Source organism: Schistocerca americana, chromosome 1 (assembly GCF_021461395.2).
Source record: "Schistocerca americana isolate TAMUIC-IGC-003095 chromosome 1, iqSchAmer2.1, whole genome shotgun sequence".
NCBI classification, from domain to species: Eukaryota; Metazoa; Arthropoda; class Insecta; order Orthoptera; family Acrididae; genus Schistocerca; species Schistocerca americana.
This window is the reverse complement of record NC_060119.1, coordinates 300,539,855-300,559,255: the sequence shown is the minus strand read 5'-3', so window position 1 is coordinate 300,559,255 and position 19,401 is coordinate 300,539,855. Positions and strand designations below refer to the sequence as shown.

The window sequence follows — 19,401 nt, the reverse complement described above, 5'->3', positions numbered from 1 at the left end:
CGGCCGATATAGCGGCCAAGGCTGCAGTCTCTCTTCCTCGGCCAGCTCTTCAGTCTCTTCCGTTTACCGATCTACGGAGCGGTTTATGTCGCCAAGTTACTCATTTATGGCATGCGCATTGGTCAACACTTCCCCACAATAAATTGCGGGAAGTGAAAGCCGTTCCTTGCGCTTGGACCTCTTCCTCCCGAACGCGTCGTCGGGAGGAGGTAATTTTAGCTCGACTCCGGATAGGGCACTGTCTTTTTAGTCATCGACATCTTTTAAGCGGTGATCCTCCCCCACTCTGTCCCCACTGCTCTCAGCTGTGGACGGTCAGACACCTTTTAATTGAATGCCCCTATTTTAATCCGTTACGCTCCCGTCTACAGCTATCGCCTGATCTATCGTCGATTTTAGAAGATGACACGCGCTCAGCTGACCGCGTTCTACAGTTTATTAGTGACAGTGAAATGACGTCAGTCATTTGAAGCTTTTTTTTTGTGGACAACCAACCCCTTTCTATAGTGGACTTTTAAGCATTCCTTCTGCCTTTAGTTTCTCCAATTTTCTGACTATGTTTCCATTGCTGCTGATTTTAAATTTCGTTTTTTTCCTGTTTTCTACGTCACGGGCTGGGCGCTAATGACCATAGAAGTTTTGCGCCCTAAAACCACAAACAAAAGAAAAACAAAAAATATGCAGCTGAGATTTCAGTGGCTGCTTCACTAGCTGAGCCATTTGGATCTTCCCCTCCACCACTAGTGTTTCTGAAAGGCACAAGTAGGAATTATCCTTATAACACATTCTCGACTCCCGTAATGATCTCAGCCTTAACCTATGGTAACATACTGTCCCCACAACCTCCACTCAACAGTTTCCACCTATTCTGTCCTATCACCTCCTTCCCATTCTTGTCTCCTATCCTCTTTGTTTGCTGCCCTACACCAACACACCTGCCCATCTTTCCCCACTCCTCTCCATTTTTGCCCCATTTTCCCCAACTCCCTGACTCACAACCTCCTGATGCTACACCTGTTTGCATTCTAGTCCTGCACACTTTCCCAGACAGTGCTCCTCTGTCCCTTCCACCTGTACACTGCTATTTCTTCCCCTTTACAAAATTGCTGTTTCCATCCCATGTGACTGCTGCATTTTGGCATGAGCTGCTGCTGTTGGGAGTTGTGTGCTTGAGGTGTGCTTTTTTTGTGTGAATGAATGTTGTGCATTTCTCTTTTTTTTAGTAGAAAGCTGTGGGCAAAAGTTTACATGTAAGTGTCTTTTAATTGTGCTGGTCTGAAACTTCGTGTGTTAGCAATCTTTCTTTTCTTACACTGTTGGTATTCCCACCTGCAGTCTCCATTGTTTAAATATACCTAGAAATAGGTTACAAGTTGTGCACTTGGTGTCTCACTGCTCAACATTTCTAATGCTTTCAAATTTATGTTTCTGGGAAAACTTGATTTATGATTTGTAGAGGCAAATAATCTAGAAAACCTCAGCTGATTTAAATTGTAAGCTTAAAAATTTATCAAAGTTCACAAATTTCAGCCTGCGGCAGCTGGATCTGGAGTTTCTGAGGAGACTTCACAGAAAAGTGAATATTGTGCCTGTTATTGCCAAAGCTGACACTCTTACTGCAAATGAGGTTCGCAGGCTCAAGGAGAGGGTAATGGCCGATATTGAGGACAACAAAATACAGGTGAATAACTACCATGGTAACATTTTAAACTAGTGTAATCAGCTATTAAAGAACAATGTTTTATACTGTAACCTTCGAGTTCAGAACTTTGCTTTTTTCAGTTAAAGCAATGCATTTTTTAAAAAGATTGTGTGAATGTTTTGGGGAAGGCTGTCAGCTGATCCAGAAACCCACAAGCTGTAATAGATACATTGCCACCTGTTTCTATTGTGGTTGGCTGACCTAGTTTCTCCTGTATTACCTAGCAATGTTGAAGAAACAGCCTTTGGTTGTGGTGTCAAACACAACCATTAATTCGGCCCAAGGGAGGAGGGTCTACCTACCCTACTCCTCCTCTTGAGTGATTCTTGTTCACTGAAAATTCTATACGGGATGATGAAAAAACAAAGAGAGATAAAGAACAGTGCAAGTATATAACAGATGACAATGGAAACCTCATCATGGATGGTGATAAGATTAAAGAAACTTGGAAATCTTACTTTGATGAGTTGTTATAAGTAAATCGTGTACAGAATATACAAAAAGACAGTACTGCATCACATCTGTTTCACTTGGACAATGAGACAAGTTTAACTGGGGATGATGTGCAATATGCCTGGAGTACATAAATCTGGAAAATCTGTTGGGGTTCATGAAATAATTACAGAAATGTTCAAACCCAAGGAAGTTGCTGGAAAATGATAGATCTACAGACCCTTTTGTAAGGTACAGAAAAATGGGAAGATACATGCTGATTGGAAAACTGGCATAAACAATCCCAGTTTTCAGGAAAGGTGACAGAAAGAAATGTTATTAAGTGTAGCAGTATCACTAAAGTCTCAAGTGAGTGAACTTTATTAGAGACTTCTCTCTGAAGAAAACCTCTTGGAAGAACCACAAGCATTCAAGGAAGGAAAATAAAAAAACTGATATAATTGTTGCTCTCTGTAAATTAATGGAAAAATACCATTATCACATACATAAAGGAAGCATTTGATATTTTGAATGGGAAAATGTGTGGTAAACACTGAAGAAAATTGGAATGCTTTGGTATGAAATTTTCATTAATGCGAAGTTGAGTTCTTTGTCCTCTTCTTTTCAGTGCTGTAATGAACAAGATCCAGAAAAAAGTACACCAAACAGTGAGGTGACTCTAAAAATGACTACTAAGATCAGATAAACACCTTAGCAGAAGTTCCTCAGTGTGCGGTATCATCTTCAGTCAGGAGAAAGTGGGGTAAAAGCTGTTAAAAGATATGGGCAACCAGTGGGATACGTTGAAACTGAGGTAAAACAGCTTCAGATGACACATCATTTCAGATATGTTGCCAATGTTGTTTCAGTTATTGATTCTATAGACAAAGAAGTCACTCGCAGTATTCAAATGGGCAGTACTTCTATCAAATAATTGAAGACCTAATATAGAACCAGAAAGTACCATTAAAATGTCAGAGTAATTTATGAAACCTATTACATGCCAATTTTTATATATAGACCGTGAGAAGTAAAGACATCTGCAGAACTCAGGCAGCTGAAATGAGGTTTCATCATAGCATGGTCAGAAAGACATGGAAGGATAGAATTCAAAATAAGGAAATCCGAAAAGAGGTTCAGATTGTAAGACTACAAGAAACATCACAGCAGCTGATAAGGCATGGACATATGCAATGCATGGATGCTAAGAGGCTACCAAGACTAATATGCGATTTGAACCCACTGACAAAAGACCAAGAGAAATACCAAGCAGTAATTATTGCAGCCAGGCCAGATGCTTGGACACTGTCGCCAGGTGGACATATGCTCTGGCTGGGAGGGGGAGGGGGGGTTTCTAGACTAAGTGTTGTTTGCCAAAGCCAGCCACATCTGGTCAAACACACCACATGCTTAATAATATTTGTGAATGACAACAGCAACCTGTTGCTCTGTATATACATGGGGTGACAACAGTGAAACATTGCTCTTTGTGGTCAGACTCCAGGGGTTCCATGAGAGACTAAAGCACTGCCTGCCAACAGTGTGTGCATGTGACCACGGCACTGCCTGTCAGATGAACCCCTCATGGAAATCCTTTTGTCAGATTATTTAAGATACTGTGTGACCACTAGCAGACAGCATTGGCTCAAGCACCAGGCTCAGTGCTGGCAGAGTCCAGCTGCCCAGCTGTTGGTGCTACTCATCAGCAGCAGTTCCAGTGCAGCCCAGGACACCGACTGGACATCAACTCAGCACAGACCAGGATCCTGCCAAGTATTGATTTCCACCAAACCTGAGGACTCATCTCTCAGGAGATCCCAACCAGCAGCAACCTCCATCATTTGTGAGGTCCCCTCTCTCGGTGGATCCTAGAAGGGGCATCACCTCCACTACCCTGGGACTCAAACTGGGCACCAATCAGGACACCTACCAGACACCAGTCAAGGACACCAAGCTAGACTCTAGTTAAGAGACTTTTGGCATTGTACCCAAATGCCTATTATTTCCATTCTTAAGTCAAAACTTGAACTGTTCATTTACGTTTTCCAGTAAATGTGTTTCTTTCCTTGCACCCTGGGAGCCAACTTGCTTTCATGCTGTCCATGCTACCATGTAAGGACAGAGATATAAAAGTAATGACATATCAGTAGTTACAGAAGTACTGAGAGGCTGTTCCACTATCAAATTTCCAAACTATTCTTTAAAGGAAAACATTAAGCATATATATTTCGGTGATAGAAATCTGTGTTAGAGTCATAGAAAGACCTATCATTTAAAAAAAAAGGGAGACTATTGATCAGTACCACTAGATTAAATTGATATTAAAGAATGAGAAAACTAGGGTACCAACAGAGTATGGCAATCTTGTAAAATGTCCTCCTCAAATCACCAGTCCTCTATTTTCTTTCATGGCAAAACTGTATATATTTTTTTAAGGCTAAACAATAATTTTCGTAGCTTTTTTCTTGATAATAGATTATTATAAAGAATTGTAATATGTCATTATTAAAGTTCAAAGGACCGTCTATGTAGAGGATATGCAATGAGACTGTTTCATTTATTGAATATTAATGTTTCTATAGTTAATAATCTCTTTAATAATCAATAAATAAACCATTAATTTGTATATTGTCCTTTACAGTCTCTGACCTTTTGTGAGAAGGGATCAAATAAATGTTAATGAAGTGAATGCACTTCCTCAAAACATTTTGTGGAAAATTATATAATAAACTATGACCCTATTTCATAAGTTTTGAGCCCATGGTCTTATGTAGCCACATGGCATAACAATAAGTCAAATAGTGAATAAATTGTGTAAAGAGAAATCATTTGGTTGACTCTGCGTACTGAAAGTTGGGAAATCATTGTTTTAATTTGACAAAGGACAGTTTTGAGATGGTCTGATGTCTGACAATGAAAATTATGTAAACATTGATATTAGTTAACTTTCATCAGACTTTCCCAATGTGCAAAGCAAGTATCAAGTTTGTGACACAATTTGCGGTGGAGTACGGTGGTGATGGTGGTGGTGGTGGTGGTGGTGGTGTGGGGGAAGTGACAAGTGTTTTTCCATCGCACTGTTTTTTTTTGCCAGTCTTGCACTGGGACTTCACAGTAAAATACACTTCAAAATTCTTGGCAGTCGCCATGCCAGGACTGGAGTGTGGAAAAATCACATGTTACTTATGACTTTGAAAACTCCTTCTGCAGAATTGACACGTCGTTTGATGGACATACTGTGTCACTCACCTCTGGTCACAAATCATTGCCGTGTGAAATCCATACTACAATAACGTAACATTTCACATCCAATAGGTGGGCCAAGATTTGTTAGGTGGGCTTTTATTATTCTGGCTGCTCATTGTAGATACAGATGTACAACAAGAAGTCCAGGCAAAATTAAGTATATACATCTTCTAATGCCTTGAGCATTGTTCCATTGTATGCCTATTAACTCTATACTTGTTTATCCAAGGAAAACTCAACTGCTGTCAGTCACCTAGGATATTTAAGACGAATATACATAATCCGTTGTACAGGCTTCCACTTTTTGTTCTGTGCTGTGACAGAAGATAGACTTCAACTGGGTTTTGTTGGGTAAAAGGACAGGAAGAAATAGCCTTGATCTGTTATTTTGCACAATGCTCTCATGACCGTTTGCAAGTGTTTACATTCACAGACTGTGTTTGTAGCATACAAGAAGTATCAGAACCTTTCTGTGCACACTGTCCTGTTTGATTGTTGTTTGTAGCTGTATGTGCAAAGCAACTACAGACAACCTCCTCTACATAATATGCTTTAATTCCTCAATCTTCCTTTTTGTTATTCTATGTGTATGTACACATAAAAGTTGTAAAACTTAACAGTTATTTTATAAGGTGACTATTTCAACACTGAGTCAACAGCCAACTGATTTGGTTGCAGTAAAAAAAATTCACCATCATATTCAATTTGCTGAGGAGCGTTTGACATCACTGTGCATGTATTCCAGATTTATCAGTTTCCTGATTGTGACACTGATGAAGATGAAGATTTTAAGCAACAGGATAGAGAACTGAAAGCCTGTGTTCCATTTGCTGTAGTTGGAAGCAACACTGTGCTAGAAGTAGCAGGAAAGAGGGTCCGGGGAAGACAATATCCCTGGGGTGTGGTGGAAGGTAAGTTCCAGATTATGGTGTGCTACAGTAATATTGCTTGAAAATTCTTGTATTTATGTGGTGGACTGAATTGGCAGATTCATAAGAACACGATAGTGGGAAACAATGCTGGCTGTGGTCATTAATGAATGACAGAAAATATCTTCACTTGTTTTGGGCAAAAGGATTGAAAGAAATGGCCTTGAATTGTTATTTTGCATGATGTCATCACAGCTGATCACTGCTCTCAATTTGGACTGACCGTAGGGCTGGGTGTGCCTTCATCATCGGCGCCTGATATTTTTTGTTATCGACTTCCGGAACACTGCTCAGTATTTACAGCAGAGCTCTTCACCCTCTATCAGGCCACGCAATACATCCGGCAACACAGGCTTTTCAACTGTGTCATCTTCTCAGACACTCTTAGTGCCCTTCAAAGCCTCTGTGTGCTGTACACAATCCATCTCTTACTGCAACAGGTTAAGGAAAGCTGTCACTTGCTCACTCGTGATGGAGCCACTGTGATGTTTATGTGGGTTCTTGGTCATGTCAGTCTGAGAAGAAATGAGGCTGCTGTCAAGGCTGGAGTCATCGTACCTCAGCCTGCTAGTTCTTAAATTCCCTCCGATGATCTCTGTGTACCATCTGTCAGCAGGTGGAGTCACTTTGGCATTATCACTGGTCTTCTCTTAATGGCAACAAGCTCCCGGTTATTAAGCCTCTCCCAGCGCTTTGGACGATCTGAGGCCATTTTAACTAGATTGCATATTGAGCACTGTCTTTTTAGCCATCATCATTTGTTAAGTGGTGCTCCACCACCATTTTGTGCACATTGCGCTCAACTTTTGATGATTTGCCATTTCCTGATGGAATGCCCATTTTTTACCTGCTTATGTTCTCATTTGTGTTTTGCTGTCTTATTATCGGTCGTTTTAACAAACGATGCATGGGCTGTCAACTGCGCTTTACTTTTTACCCATCGTAGCAGTATGGCAAAGGCCGTTTAATTTTTAGTTCTGGACCTCTGTTTGTCTATGGTGTATTTTATAGACCTTATCCCATGTCCCTGTTTGACATGTAGTTGTTTTTAACTCCTCTCTTTGTCTTGGTGTTCTACATTTTAAAAAATGGGTGCATATGACCCTCGTGGGTTTTTGTGCCCTAAAACGGAACAAGATGACAAACTGTTCTCAATGTAAAGTGACACCATTACATTAATATTGAGAAGATGAAACACACCTGTAAAGTTTACAAGCCACAAAAATTATGTAGTTGCTTGTGTGTATCCATCAGTGATGATCCAGAGTAAAAAAATAAAAAAATAAAAAAATTAAAAAAATGTGCAAACCTAATTGCCCACAGAAATGTGTGACAAAAGGTTCTTTTGTTGGTTGACTTTGAAAAAGTGTGTAAGACTAATTGGAAGAAATAATAATTATATACTAATATATCTAAAAACAAAGATCATGTGACTTACCAAACGAAAGTGCTGGCAGGTCGATACACACACAAACATACACACAAAATTCAATCTTTTGCAACCAATGGTTGGTTCGTCAGGAAAGAGGGAAAGATGAAAGGATGTGGGTTTTAAGGGAGAGGGTAAGGAGTCATTCCAATCCCGGGAGCGGAAACACTTACCTTGGGGGGAAAAAAGGACAGGTACACACACACACACACACACACACACACACACACACACACACACACACACACACACACATACATACATCCATCGATACATACACAGACACAAGCAGATATTTGTAAAGGCAAAGAGTTCGGACGACAGAGATGTCAGTCGAGGCGGAAGTACAGACGCAAAGATGTTGAAAGACAAGTGAGGTATGAGCGGTGGCAACTTGAAATTAGCGGAGGTTGAGGCCTGGCGGATAACGAGAGGAGAGGATATACTGAAGGGCAAGTTCCCATCTCCGGAGTTCTGACAGGATGGTGTTAGTGGGAAGTATCCAGATAACCCGGACGGTGTAACACTGTGCCAAGATGTGCTAGCCGTGCACCAAGGCATGTTTAGCCACAGGGTGATCCTCATTACCAACAAACACTGTCTGCCTGTGTCCATTCATGCGAATGGACAGTTTGTTGCTGGTCATTCCCACATAGAAAGCTTCACAGTGTAGGCAGGTCAGTTGGTAAATCACGTAGGTGCTTTCACACGTGGCTCTGCCTTTGATCGTGTACACCTTCCGGGTTACAGGACTGGAGTAGGTGGTGGTGGGAGGGTGCATGGGACAGGTTTTACACCGGGGGCAGTTACAAGGGTAGGAGCCAGAGGGTAGGGAAGGTGGTTTGGGGATTTCATAGGGATGAACTAAGAGGTTACGAAGGTTAGGTGGATGGCAGAAAGACACTCTTGGTGGAGTGGGGAGGATTTCATGAAGGATGGATCTCATTTCGGGGCAGGATTTGAGGAAGTCGTATCCCTGTTGGAGAGCCACATTCAGAGTCTGATCCAGTCCTGCAAAGTATCCTGTCACAAGTGGGGCACTTCTGTGGTTCTTCTGTGGGAGGTTCTGGGTTTGAGGGGAGGAGGAAGTGGCTCTGGTTATTTGCTTCTGTACCAGGTCGGGAGGGTAGTTGCGGGATGCGAAAGCTGTTTTCAGGTTGTTGGTGTAATGGTTCAGGGATTCCGGACTGGAGCAGATTCGTTTGCCACGAAGACCTAGGCTGTAGGGAAGGGACCGTTTGATGTGGAATGGGTGGCAGCTGTCATAATGGAGGTACTGTTGCTTGTTGGTGGGTTTGATGTGGACGGACGTGTGAAGCTGGCCTTGGACAGATGGAGGCCAACGTCAAGGAAAGTGCCACGGGATTTGGAGTAGGACCAGGTGAATCTGATGGAACCAAAGGAGTTGAGGTTGGAGAGGAAATTCTGGAGTTGTTCTTCACTGTGAGCCCAGATCATGAAGATGTCATCAATAAATCTGTACCAAACTTTGGGTTTGCAGGCCTGGGTAACCAAGAAGGCTTCCTCTAAGCGACCCATGAATAGGTTGGCGTATGAGGGGGCATCCTGGTACCCATGGCTGTTCCCTTTAATTGTTGGTATGTCTGGTCTTCAAAAGTAAAGAAGTTGTGGGTCAGGATGAAGCTGGCTAAGGTAATGAGGAAAGTGGTTTTAGGTAGGGTGGTAGGTGATCAGCGTGAAAGGAAGTGCTCCATCGCACCGAGGCCCTGGACGTGCGGAATATTTGTGTATAAGGAAGTGGCATCAATGGTTACAAGGATGGTTTCCGGGGGTAACAGATTGGGTAAGGATTCCAGGCGTTCGAGAAAGTGGTTGGTGTCTTTGATGAAGAATGGGAGACTGCATGTAACGGGTTGAAGGTGTTGATCTACGTAGGCGGAGTACTTCCTTTCACGCTGATCACTTGCCACCCTACCTAAAACCTCTTTCCTCATTACCTTAGCCAGCTTCATCCTGACCCACAACTTCTTTACTTTTGAAGACCAGACATACCAACAATTAAAGGGAACAGCCATGGGTACCAGGATGCCCCCTCATACGCCAACCTATTCATGGGTCGCTTAGAGGAAGCCTTCTTGGTTACCCAGGCCTGCAAACCCAAAGTTTGGTACAGATTTATTGATGACATCTTCATGATCTGGGCTCACAGTGAAGAACAACTCCAGAATTTCCTCTCCAACCTCAACTCCTTTGGTTCCATCAGATTCACCTGGTCCTACTCCAAATCCCATGCCACTTTCCTTGACGTTGACCTCCATCTGTCCAATGGCCAGCTTCACACGTCCGTCCACATCAAACCCACCAACAAGCAACAGTACCTCCATTATGACAGCTGCCACCCATTCCACATCAAACGGTCCCTTCCCTACAGCCTAGGTCTTCGTGGCAAACGAATCTGCTCCAGTCCGGAATCCCTGAACCATTACACCAACAACCTGAAAACAGCTTTCGCATCCCGCAACTACCCTCCCGACCTGGTACAGAAGCAAATAACCAGAGCCACTTCCTCATCCCCTCAAACCCAGAACCTCCCACAGAAGAACCACAGAAGTGCCCCACTTGTGACAGGATACTTTCCAGGACTGGATCAGACTCTGAATGTGGCTCTCCAGCAGGGATACGACTTCCTCAAATCCTGCCCTGAAATGAGATCCATCCTTCATGAAATCCCCCCACTCCACCAAGAGTGTCTTTCCACCGTCCACCTAACCTTCGTAACCTCTTAGTTCATCCCTATGAAATCCCCAAACCACCTTCCCTACCCTCTGGCTCCTACCCTTGTAACTGCCCCCGGTGTAAAACCTGTCCCATGCACCCTCCCACCACCACCTACTCCAGTCCTGTAACCCAGAAGGTGTACACGATCAAAGGCAGAGCCACGTGTGAAAGCACCCACGTGATTTACCAACTGACCTGCCTACACTGTGAAGCTTTCTATGTGGGAATGACCAGCAACAAACTGTCGATTCGCATGAATGGACACAGGCAGACAGTGTTTGTTGGTAATGAGGATCACCCTGTGGCTAAACATGCCTTGGTGCACGGCCAGCACATCTTGGCACAGTGTTACACCGTCTGGGTTATCTGGATACTTCCCACTAACACCAACCTGTCAGAACTCCGGAGATGGGAACTTGCCCTTCAGTATATCCTCTCCTCTCGTTATCCACCAGGCCTCAACCTCCACTAATTTCAAGTTGCTGCCGCTCATACCTCACCTGACTTTCAACATCTTTGCCTCTGTACTTCCGCCTCGACTGACATCTCTGCCCGAACTCTTTGCCTTTACAAATATCTGCTTGTGTCTGTGTATGTGCGGATGGATGTGTGCGTGTGTGCGCGTGTGCGCGTGTGCGCGTGTGCGCGTGTGCGCGTGTGCGCGTGTGCGCGTGTGCGCGTGTGCGCGTGTGCGCGTGTGCGCGTGTGCGCGTGTGCGCGTGTGCGCGTGTGCGCGTGTGCGCGTGTGCGCGTGTGCGCGTGTGCGCGTGTGCGCGTGCGCGTGCCCGTGTACCTGTCCTTTTTTCCCCCAAGGTAAGTCTTTCCACTCCTGGGATTGGAATGACTCCTTTCCCTCTCCCTTAAAACCCACATCCTTTCATCTTTCCCTCTCCTTCCCTCTCTCCTGACGAAGCAACCGTTGGTTGCAAAAGCTTGAATTTTGTGTGTGTGTTTGTGTTTGTTTGTGTGTCTATCGCCGGCCGGAGTGGCCGTGCGGTTCTGGGCGCTACAGTCTGGAGCCGAGCGACCGCTACGGTCGCAGGTTCGAATCCTGCTTTGGGCATGGATGTGTGTGATGTCCTTAGGTTAGTTAGGTTTAAGTAGTTCTAAGTTCTAGGCGACTGATGACCACAGAAGTTAAGTCGCATAGTGCTCAGAGCCATTTTTTGTGTGTCTATCGACCTGCCAGCACTTTCGTTAGGTACGTCACATCATCTTTGTTTTTAGATATATTTTTCCCACATGGAATGTTTCCCTCTGTTATAATTATATACTAACGTTTTTTAAAATTACAGCACCCAGAAAAATGACTAGAATGATTACAAGTGCTGAAAGTGTGTAAAACAGTTTACTAATTATTACTATTGGTTAATATTGCAGAGATAGGGTGAATATACATTGTCCACTAACATTAAAGTGACCATCTGTCTAAAGCCTGAATAACCACCTTTTGCAGCAAAGACCACTGTGAGACATGCAGTAAGAGTGTCACTGAGGTTCTGGAAGGCACCAAGAGGGACTTGAAGCTGTATAAAGTCCAGTGCCATGGCCAGCTGTACCAGTTTTCTCAGTTGAGGATTCATGGTGGAAACAGCTCAATCAAGGTAGTCCCACAGATTCTCAGTTGGGTTTAAATCTGGGGAATGTATTAGCCAGTGGAGCATGTTAAACTCATCCAGATGGTCATTGAACCACACATACACACTGTAAGCTGTGTGACATGTTGCAGTCTCATGCTGGTAGATGCCATCATTCCAAGTAAAAACAAACTGCATTTAAGGGTGAACATAGTCCCCAATGATAGATTCATTCTTGTGTCGATCAATTGTGCCTTCCAGAATGATGGCATCACCTAGGGAATGCCACAAAAACATTCCAGAGACCACAACTGTTGCAGGGTTTTTACTGTCTGACATTTCACGCTGTACATGGCAAGGTCATCTGTCCGATGGAGCGTAAAATGTAAATCATCTGAAAAGGCCACCTGTTGCCACTCAGTAGATGTCAAGCTGCAATATTGGCATGCCAATTCCAGTGTTTGTTGCCAATGAATGGCAGTCAGCATTGGTGCATGAACCAGCTAACTGCTGTGGAGGTCCATATGTACCAGTTCTGCTGAATGGTCATTGAGAAGACACTATCGGTAGCCCTTAGTTCATCTGGGCAGTCAGTTGCTCAACAGTTGTGTATCTGTTTGCCTGTACATGTCTCCGTAGTTGTCGTTCAGCACTGTCATCTACAGCCCTTGGTGCACCACAGTTGCTTTGGCACCGGTTTTGGATAGCACCATTTTGTCATGCTAGGTGTACGTTAACCATGGCAGCACATGACCAGTTAACAAATTTAGGTGTTTTGGAAGTGCTTCCACCCTTCGCCTGAAAGCCAATGATCATACCCTTTTGGATGTCAGATAAAACTCTGTTTCTGCATCACGACAATGAATGACAGTTTTCTGTGTCGAGCCCCTCCCCGCCCCTCCCCTCCTGACACACAGTATATGCTCTCCACTGCTAGTGCAGCGACCTCACCTGCTATTTGTGAGTGGTTATTGTACATTGAGATCAAACCTAACTGATGGTCACAGTAATGTGACTGGACCGTGTATAAGCTTAGTAGCACTCTCTTCAGTAGGACTGGAATGTTCATTGTTACACCAACTTTGACAACAAAGAGTCATCAAACAGAGTGGAAATGTGATAGTGAATGTGAACTCTCATGCTGACAGACACTAAAGGACAAACAGGACAGAACAATCAGTCTTTGGTGTGAGTGAGTGTGTGTGTGTGTGTGTGTGTGTGTGTGTGTGTGTGTGTGTGTGTGTGTGTGTTTCTTTTCTGAAGAAGACTTTGGCTGTAAACTAAATGTGTAACAGTATTTTCATTGTGCCTGTCTGCAGCTCAACACGTCATCTTTGCGGTGAGTAGTAATCACACCTTTTCCTTATATTGTTGAAATTCCAACCTGGAGTTTCCATTATGCGTTGGTTGATACATAGCATGCTGCAGTGAAGTGATACATATATGGAACTACTGGACAGAAGCGACTGTGCAACATGATGAATGGGTACAAGACCATAATGTTACCAAAGCATGGGATTTCTGCTATTCTATCTGCATGGCCGTAATTGACCATGCATCTTCACTAGCCATATAGGCTTAAATAGGAGCCTGCATCAGTGATGCCATGCCATATACTGTAGGCTAGACTAGTGGCATAAACAGCATTGAAGGAGTTTGTCACCCAAAAACCACAAGCCCTTCAGGCTAAAAACATGTAAACACCATTACGGGAATTCAGAGTGAAAAAATATATTTTCAGACAGGACACACCGCACCTCAACCTCTGCCAGTGATGGTCGCATACAGGGTATATAGTACCATGGCGAACACAACGTGGCATCCTGTTTTGTAAAGTGTTGCAACCCTCAGCCTGATCGCTGGATACAGAGTTTTCACATCATATAGAATTCTCAGCCAGAAATGGTGTTATGTTTTGTAATCATAGTCATTTATGATGGGCATTCAGTAAGTAATGAAAGACTTTTTTTGGGAGCTAATTTTGGTTGAAAACATGCGGAATTTGTTGTGGGGCATAGTGAAATATTAACGCCTTAGTGCCTATGGTGTTATGAAGCTCCAGTAGGTGGCAGCGCTAGACATAGTCTCCAAAATAGCATTTGTAATGGAGTTGTGTTCCAAGCAAAAAGCTATCATTGGGTTTCTTTTGGCAGAAAATCAGAGCATTGCAGGTATTCGTAGGGGCTTGCAGAGTGTCTTCAGAGACCTGGCAGTGAACAAAAGTAAGATGAGGCATTGGGCGAGGTGTCTGTCATCATCGTAAACATGTCTGATCTGTGTGCTTGACAGGCTACTCACAGCTATGACTCCAGTAATATTCAATTGTGTAGACACTCTCATTTGAGGCAATGGATGGATCACAATCAAACATCTCACTGCTCAACTGGACGTCTTGGTTGCTAGTGCTGACACTCTCGCCCACTAGTTGGAGTACTCAAAGGTGTGCGCTGAGTGGGTGCCTCACCTTCTGACATCCATCTGTTTGGCCCAATAAAAGATGCACTCTGCAGGAAGCAGAAATTCATTTGTGACATCTATCATCTATCCGTCCTAATTTTGCAATTTTCACACAAAATACTGTAGTACGATCTTTGGATGCAGCATTGTCATCATTCATCAACGTTTGTTTTGATATACATCTCATTCCTTACTATAAATGTAGCTACTTCACCAAGAAAGGGATTATACCACCTCGATGACAAATAAAAAATAAATAAATAAACTGAAGTGTTTATTTGCCCTTCAGAAATAAACTCTCATCTTCAGTGTGCCACCTGTTTGTTATACTTGCACATGCCTATACACTCCACCCGAGAAAGTAAAGTCTAATGTGAAGGCACTCTTTGTATTGTCATTAACTGCTCCATTTCTCCTTTGTTTGTAGAATATTAATGGCCCAAGATGAAGTAATCCAAAACACTTCTGCCCTAAACTGATTTACTGCACTCCCTTCTTGTATTGCTATTAAAGCAAATTCCAAAAACACCCGATTACTTTGGTAGCTTCTAACTTTAACAGCTATAGAATGGTTGCTGGTAAGTCCCTGTGTGAACTAAATTCTCTCTGATTTTTATCTTTGAGGTCGTTTCATAAGACAATTGTGGAAGGAAGCAGTGTATTGGTTGATTCAGATGAAGAGAAAATGAAGCAGTCCTGAAATTTACAAGTGTTTGATATAATATCATCAAAAGTTTTGAAATCAACTGAAAAATTTGACACATGTGGCTAAAAGCAAAAGATAATTGTTTAAATAATAAACTTTTTAATATAACATGTTATGAAAATGATTCAAAAAGTGTAAAATAACTTCTTCTAGCCATATACAGATTCCTAACTCCACACAGGTAGTCCTGAAAATCTGTGCTTTTGTATTTCTAATATCTGTGAAAATATTTACAGAATTTGAAACTAAAAACATGGGACACATGAAGTATATATTTGATGCATGAATAGTTCACTTCCTTACTATTATCTCTTGCACGAGCCCCAAATTTTTTGTTTTAAATTCTACAAGTATTTTTATAGCTATAAAAAAGCACACACACACATTTACTGGACTATCTGTAAGGGGTTAGAAATATAATTATGAAATAATTATGAAATATCCGCCTCAATTTGCACAATCGACGTGGTGTTTACCTAGGTTTCTGTGTGGTTAACCACGCCTTCTTCAGAACAAATATAAAACAGCTTGCCTGAATAGGCATAGTCAAAGGCTAAAATCAACACCTACAGCGGTAAGACCCCATAAAAGATTTTTACAAATACACGGTACACACAGGGTTGAGATAAGCAATATTATTGACTTGGTACATATGTGTATTTGTAAAAATCTTTTATGGGGTCTTACCGCTGTAGGTGTTGATATTAGCCTTTGAATATGCCTATTTAGGCAAGCTGTTTTACATTTGTTCTGAAGAAGGCGTGGTTACCCATGCTGAAACCTAGGTAAACACCAGGTAGTTTGTGCAATTGAGGCGGATATTTCATAATTATATCGATACTTATGATTGCTGACGTGCTGCAATGCTGAAACTTCTTAGGTTAGAAATATGTATGGGGCTAGAAGAAATTATTTTACACTGTTTGTTCATTTTAAAAATGTATTGTATTAACAAGTTTTTTATTTAACTAATTTTTATTCCTGTATTTGTGTTTGCAAAATGCATGAAATTCGCATTTTCCAACATTGCAAGTGGGCTGTCATCAATGTAACTCAGAACCCAACATGGGATCCTACCGCACACCATGTTGAAATTTTTCAAATTCTGAGTGCCTATTGCTGTTTGATTGAGATAGAACTGATTGTATGCACTTTGAATGAAGCAAATAGGTTAAACCCTTAAACCTGCTGCAGCAACTAAATTTTTGCATGAGAATATGGTTCACACAATCAAAAGCTTTAGCCAAGCTACAAAATATTCCCAATGGTAATAATTTCCTTTTTACTGAATCTGCTATATCATCCATCAAAATTAATATAATCTGTTCAGTTGACAACACTTTTCCAAATTCAGATTATTTGCATTTATCAGGTCTATTGTGCATGGATTTCTCAAAAGAAAATTAAAATACTGGTAATAATGGGATAGGGTGGTAATTTTATCTCCTTTTATGTGATGTGGTTTGACAGTAGTAAGTTAAAGTCTGTCTGGGAAGACGTATTACCTAAGCAATTGTCTTGTATAGTACTAAGTTCAGTTGAACAACAGTCGATTAATTCGCTTCTGATTTCATCAGAACTACTTGAACATTTATTTTTAAGAGAATAGATAACATTGAAATCCACCTTTAAAGAAATTTCTTCATTTTTCCTGGTCAGTCTTGCCTCCTCATTTCACTGTATGTTCAGAGTAGTTCTTATCTTGTTGCTGAAGCAATTTATTTTCTTCTTGGAGTTACCAACATTTTCAGTCAGATCACTTTGTCTGGAATCTTATGGTATAGTTAGTAATATAATTTAATCCTGTGCTCACCTGTGCTAAGCAGAGCCTTTGTATTTATGGAACAAGAAGACTGAATGAATGTATGAATCAGTCAACCAACCAAACATTGGTGAAATGTTGTGAAGATGAGATGGACTAAGATATTAACTTTTTTGTCTTGTACTACAATTATTTTGTCCCCATGTTTTGTGTTAAGGGTATTCTTACAGCTTACTAAACTTCCTTAAGTTGTATTATGCTAGTGAAATTGCATTATTATTATTATTTTTGTTAATATTCAAATATTTCTCCTTTTTCAGTTGAAAATCCAAAACATAGTGACTTCATTAAACTACGAACAATGCTTATTTCTACCCACATGCAGGATCTGAAAGATGTGACACAAGATGTTCACTATGAGAACTTTCGTGCACAATGCATTTCTCAGATATCGCAGCAGGCAATCAGAGAGCGGAGGTATTACAGCAAATTTCAATATATGTATACTGTAGTATTTCACATTTGCTCCCTTCATAAATCATCCAGCGTGTGACAGTATTATCTTTGTTGTAAATATTGCTAAATAAGTGAATGTCGGTATATACTGCTCTGTGATTAAAGTATTGTATCCAGACATTGCCCTGTGAATTCTCTGGTTAAAAGTTGTGTACATGTGGATGAATTTAAGATAGTTGAGTGTCTAGAAAACAGAAGTTGCAAACATTGCTACATCGTGTGTGTGTGTGTGTGTGTGTGTGTGTGTGTGTGTGTGTGAGAGAGAGAGAGAGAGAGAGAGAGAGAGAGAGAGAGAGAGAGAGAGAGAGAGAGAGAGAGACTGTGGAAGATAATCTTACAGACTAAAAGGTAATGTTCTCTCCATTTTTAGTAACAACTGTCTATTTACAATTTCCAGAGTTGCCCTTTTTATAAGCAGAGTTATTGGAACCTTTTCCTCTATATTATATTTCATTTTGTGCAATATTGGGATAATTATTAAGTATCTTTGGAAAGCCTTCCCATTACATCAAGGTAGAAAATAAAAAAAAGGCCTCATTAGTCACTCTTTCTACAAATTATCTGAAAATCTAGATTCAAGAATCAAAAGGTTCTGTTAGCTACATGGCAAGTAGAAACATTTGTTAAAAAGCTGTATGAGAAATAGTAATCTATACACATTATATTTTAATGTCTCCTACCGAATTTTTCTGTTCATATGTTATGGCTGATCCCAGTAACTACTATAGGGATTTTTATATGATTTTTGCTCATTGACAGACTGATTCAGGAGGAAAGGTTTTGTGTTTCTGTACATGTTTAAAGAATTTGCCAGCTGTACATACTTAGTGATACACAAGCAAAGCCAAGACAGGTTGCTAATGTAGCATAAATAGTATTTAGTACCTATAAATGTAAAACATATCTTCTTTGAAAAATACCACTGCAATCAAGTAAATATTAAGCTATTAATGGCAGGCGAACAGCAGCTATATAACTAGAGGAGGCAACAGCTTTTTTCAAAGAAAGAAAGAAACAAACAAACAAAGAAAATTTGGAAGAGTTCAGGATGAAATAGTATTTGATGCTTCTGTACTTATTGATGTTACATCACTGTGTATTAGATCCTTACTTATTTTGGCTACAATAAAAATTTTAATAGCTGTAGGACATAGCTGCACAGAAATGTTAAGAGAGAAACCATGTTCTATAAGATTTCTGACCAAGTAGCCTATAAAAAAAAACAAGAATGTTCCATGATCTCCCTAACAAAGCCGAGGTGTATCCACACATGGTTCATGTCTACTTTAATTGCCGGCCACAGTGGCCGTGCGGTTCTAGGCGCTCCAGTACGGAGCCGCGCTGCTGCTATGGTCGCAGGTTCGAATCCTGCCTCGGGCATGGGTGTGTGTGATGTCCTTAGGTTAGTTAGGTTTAAGTAGTTCTAAGTTCTAGGGGACTTATGACCACAGCAGTTGAGTCCCATAGTGCTCAGAGCCATTTGAACCATCTACTTTAATTACACAACCATGTTAGAATTCGCCATTGCTTAATAGTCTGATAAATTAGTTTAATAAGCTCATAGGTGTCAAAATAAACCTCTGTTCTTTAAATCTGCTTGATAATTATTGCCACTGGAAATCAAGCTCAAATGATTTGATAATTATCTTGTAAACAGTGTGTCTGAATGCGATACTCCCAGCAATTACTCACTTTGACCCTACTTGGTATGATACGCTTCATTTGTGATATAATTCAGTGACTTACGTTGGTCCAGTCACATTAATGTGACCATCTGTCAAAAGACTAAATGATCGCCTTTAGCATTGCAGACTGCTGTGAGATGTGCAGGAAGGGGGTCAGAGAGGTTCTGGAAGGTACCATCAGTAATGTGAAACCATGCTGATTCCAATGCCATGGCCAGCTG

At 41.4% G+C, this 19,401-nt stretch overlaps 1 protein-coding gene across 4 annotated transcripts in view; it reads left to right on the top strand.

Annotated features, from left to right (window-relative positions):
* Window positions 1-19,401, top strand: part of LOC124595381 (septin-2) — a 307,956-nt gene that overhangs the window by 276,080 nt on the left and 12,475 nt on the right. For all 4 annotated transcript variants that reach the window (XM_047134127.1, XM_047134119.1, XM_047134111.1 and 1 more), the window contains exons 5-7: window positions 1,531-1,681; window positions 6,126-6,291; window positions 17,300-17,456. In XM_047134127.1, coding sequence (XP_046990083.1) covers window positions 1,531-1,681; window positions 6,126-6,291; window positions 17,300-17,456 — 474 coding nt within the window. The remainder of the gene's footprint in view (window positions 1-1,530; window positions 1,682-6,125; window positions 6,292-17,299; window positions 17,457-19,401) is intronic.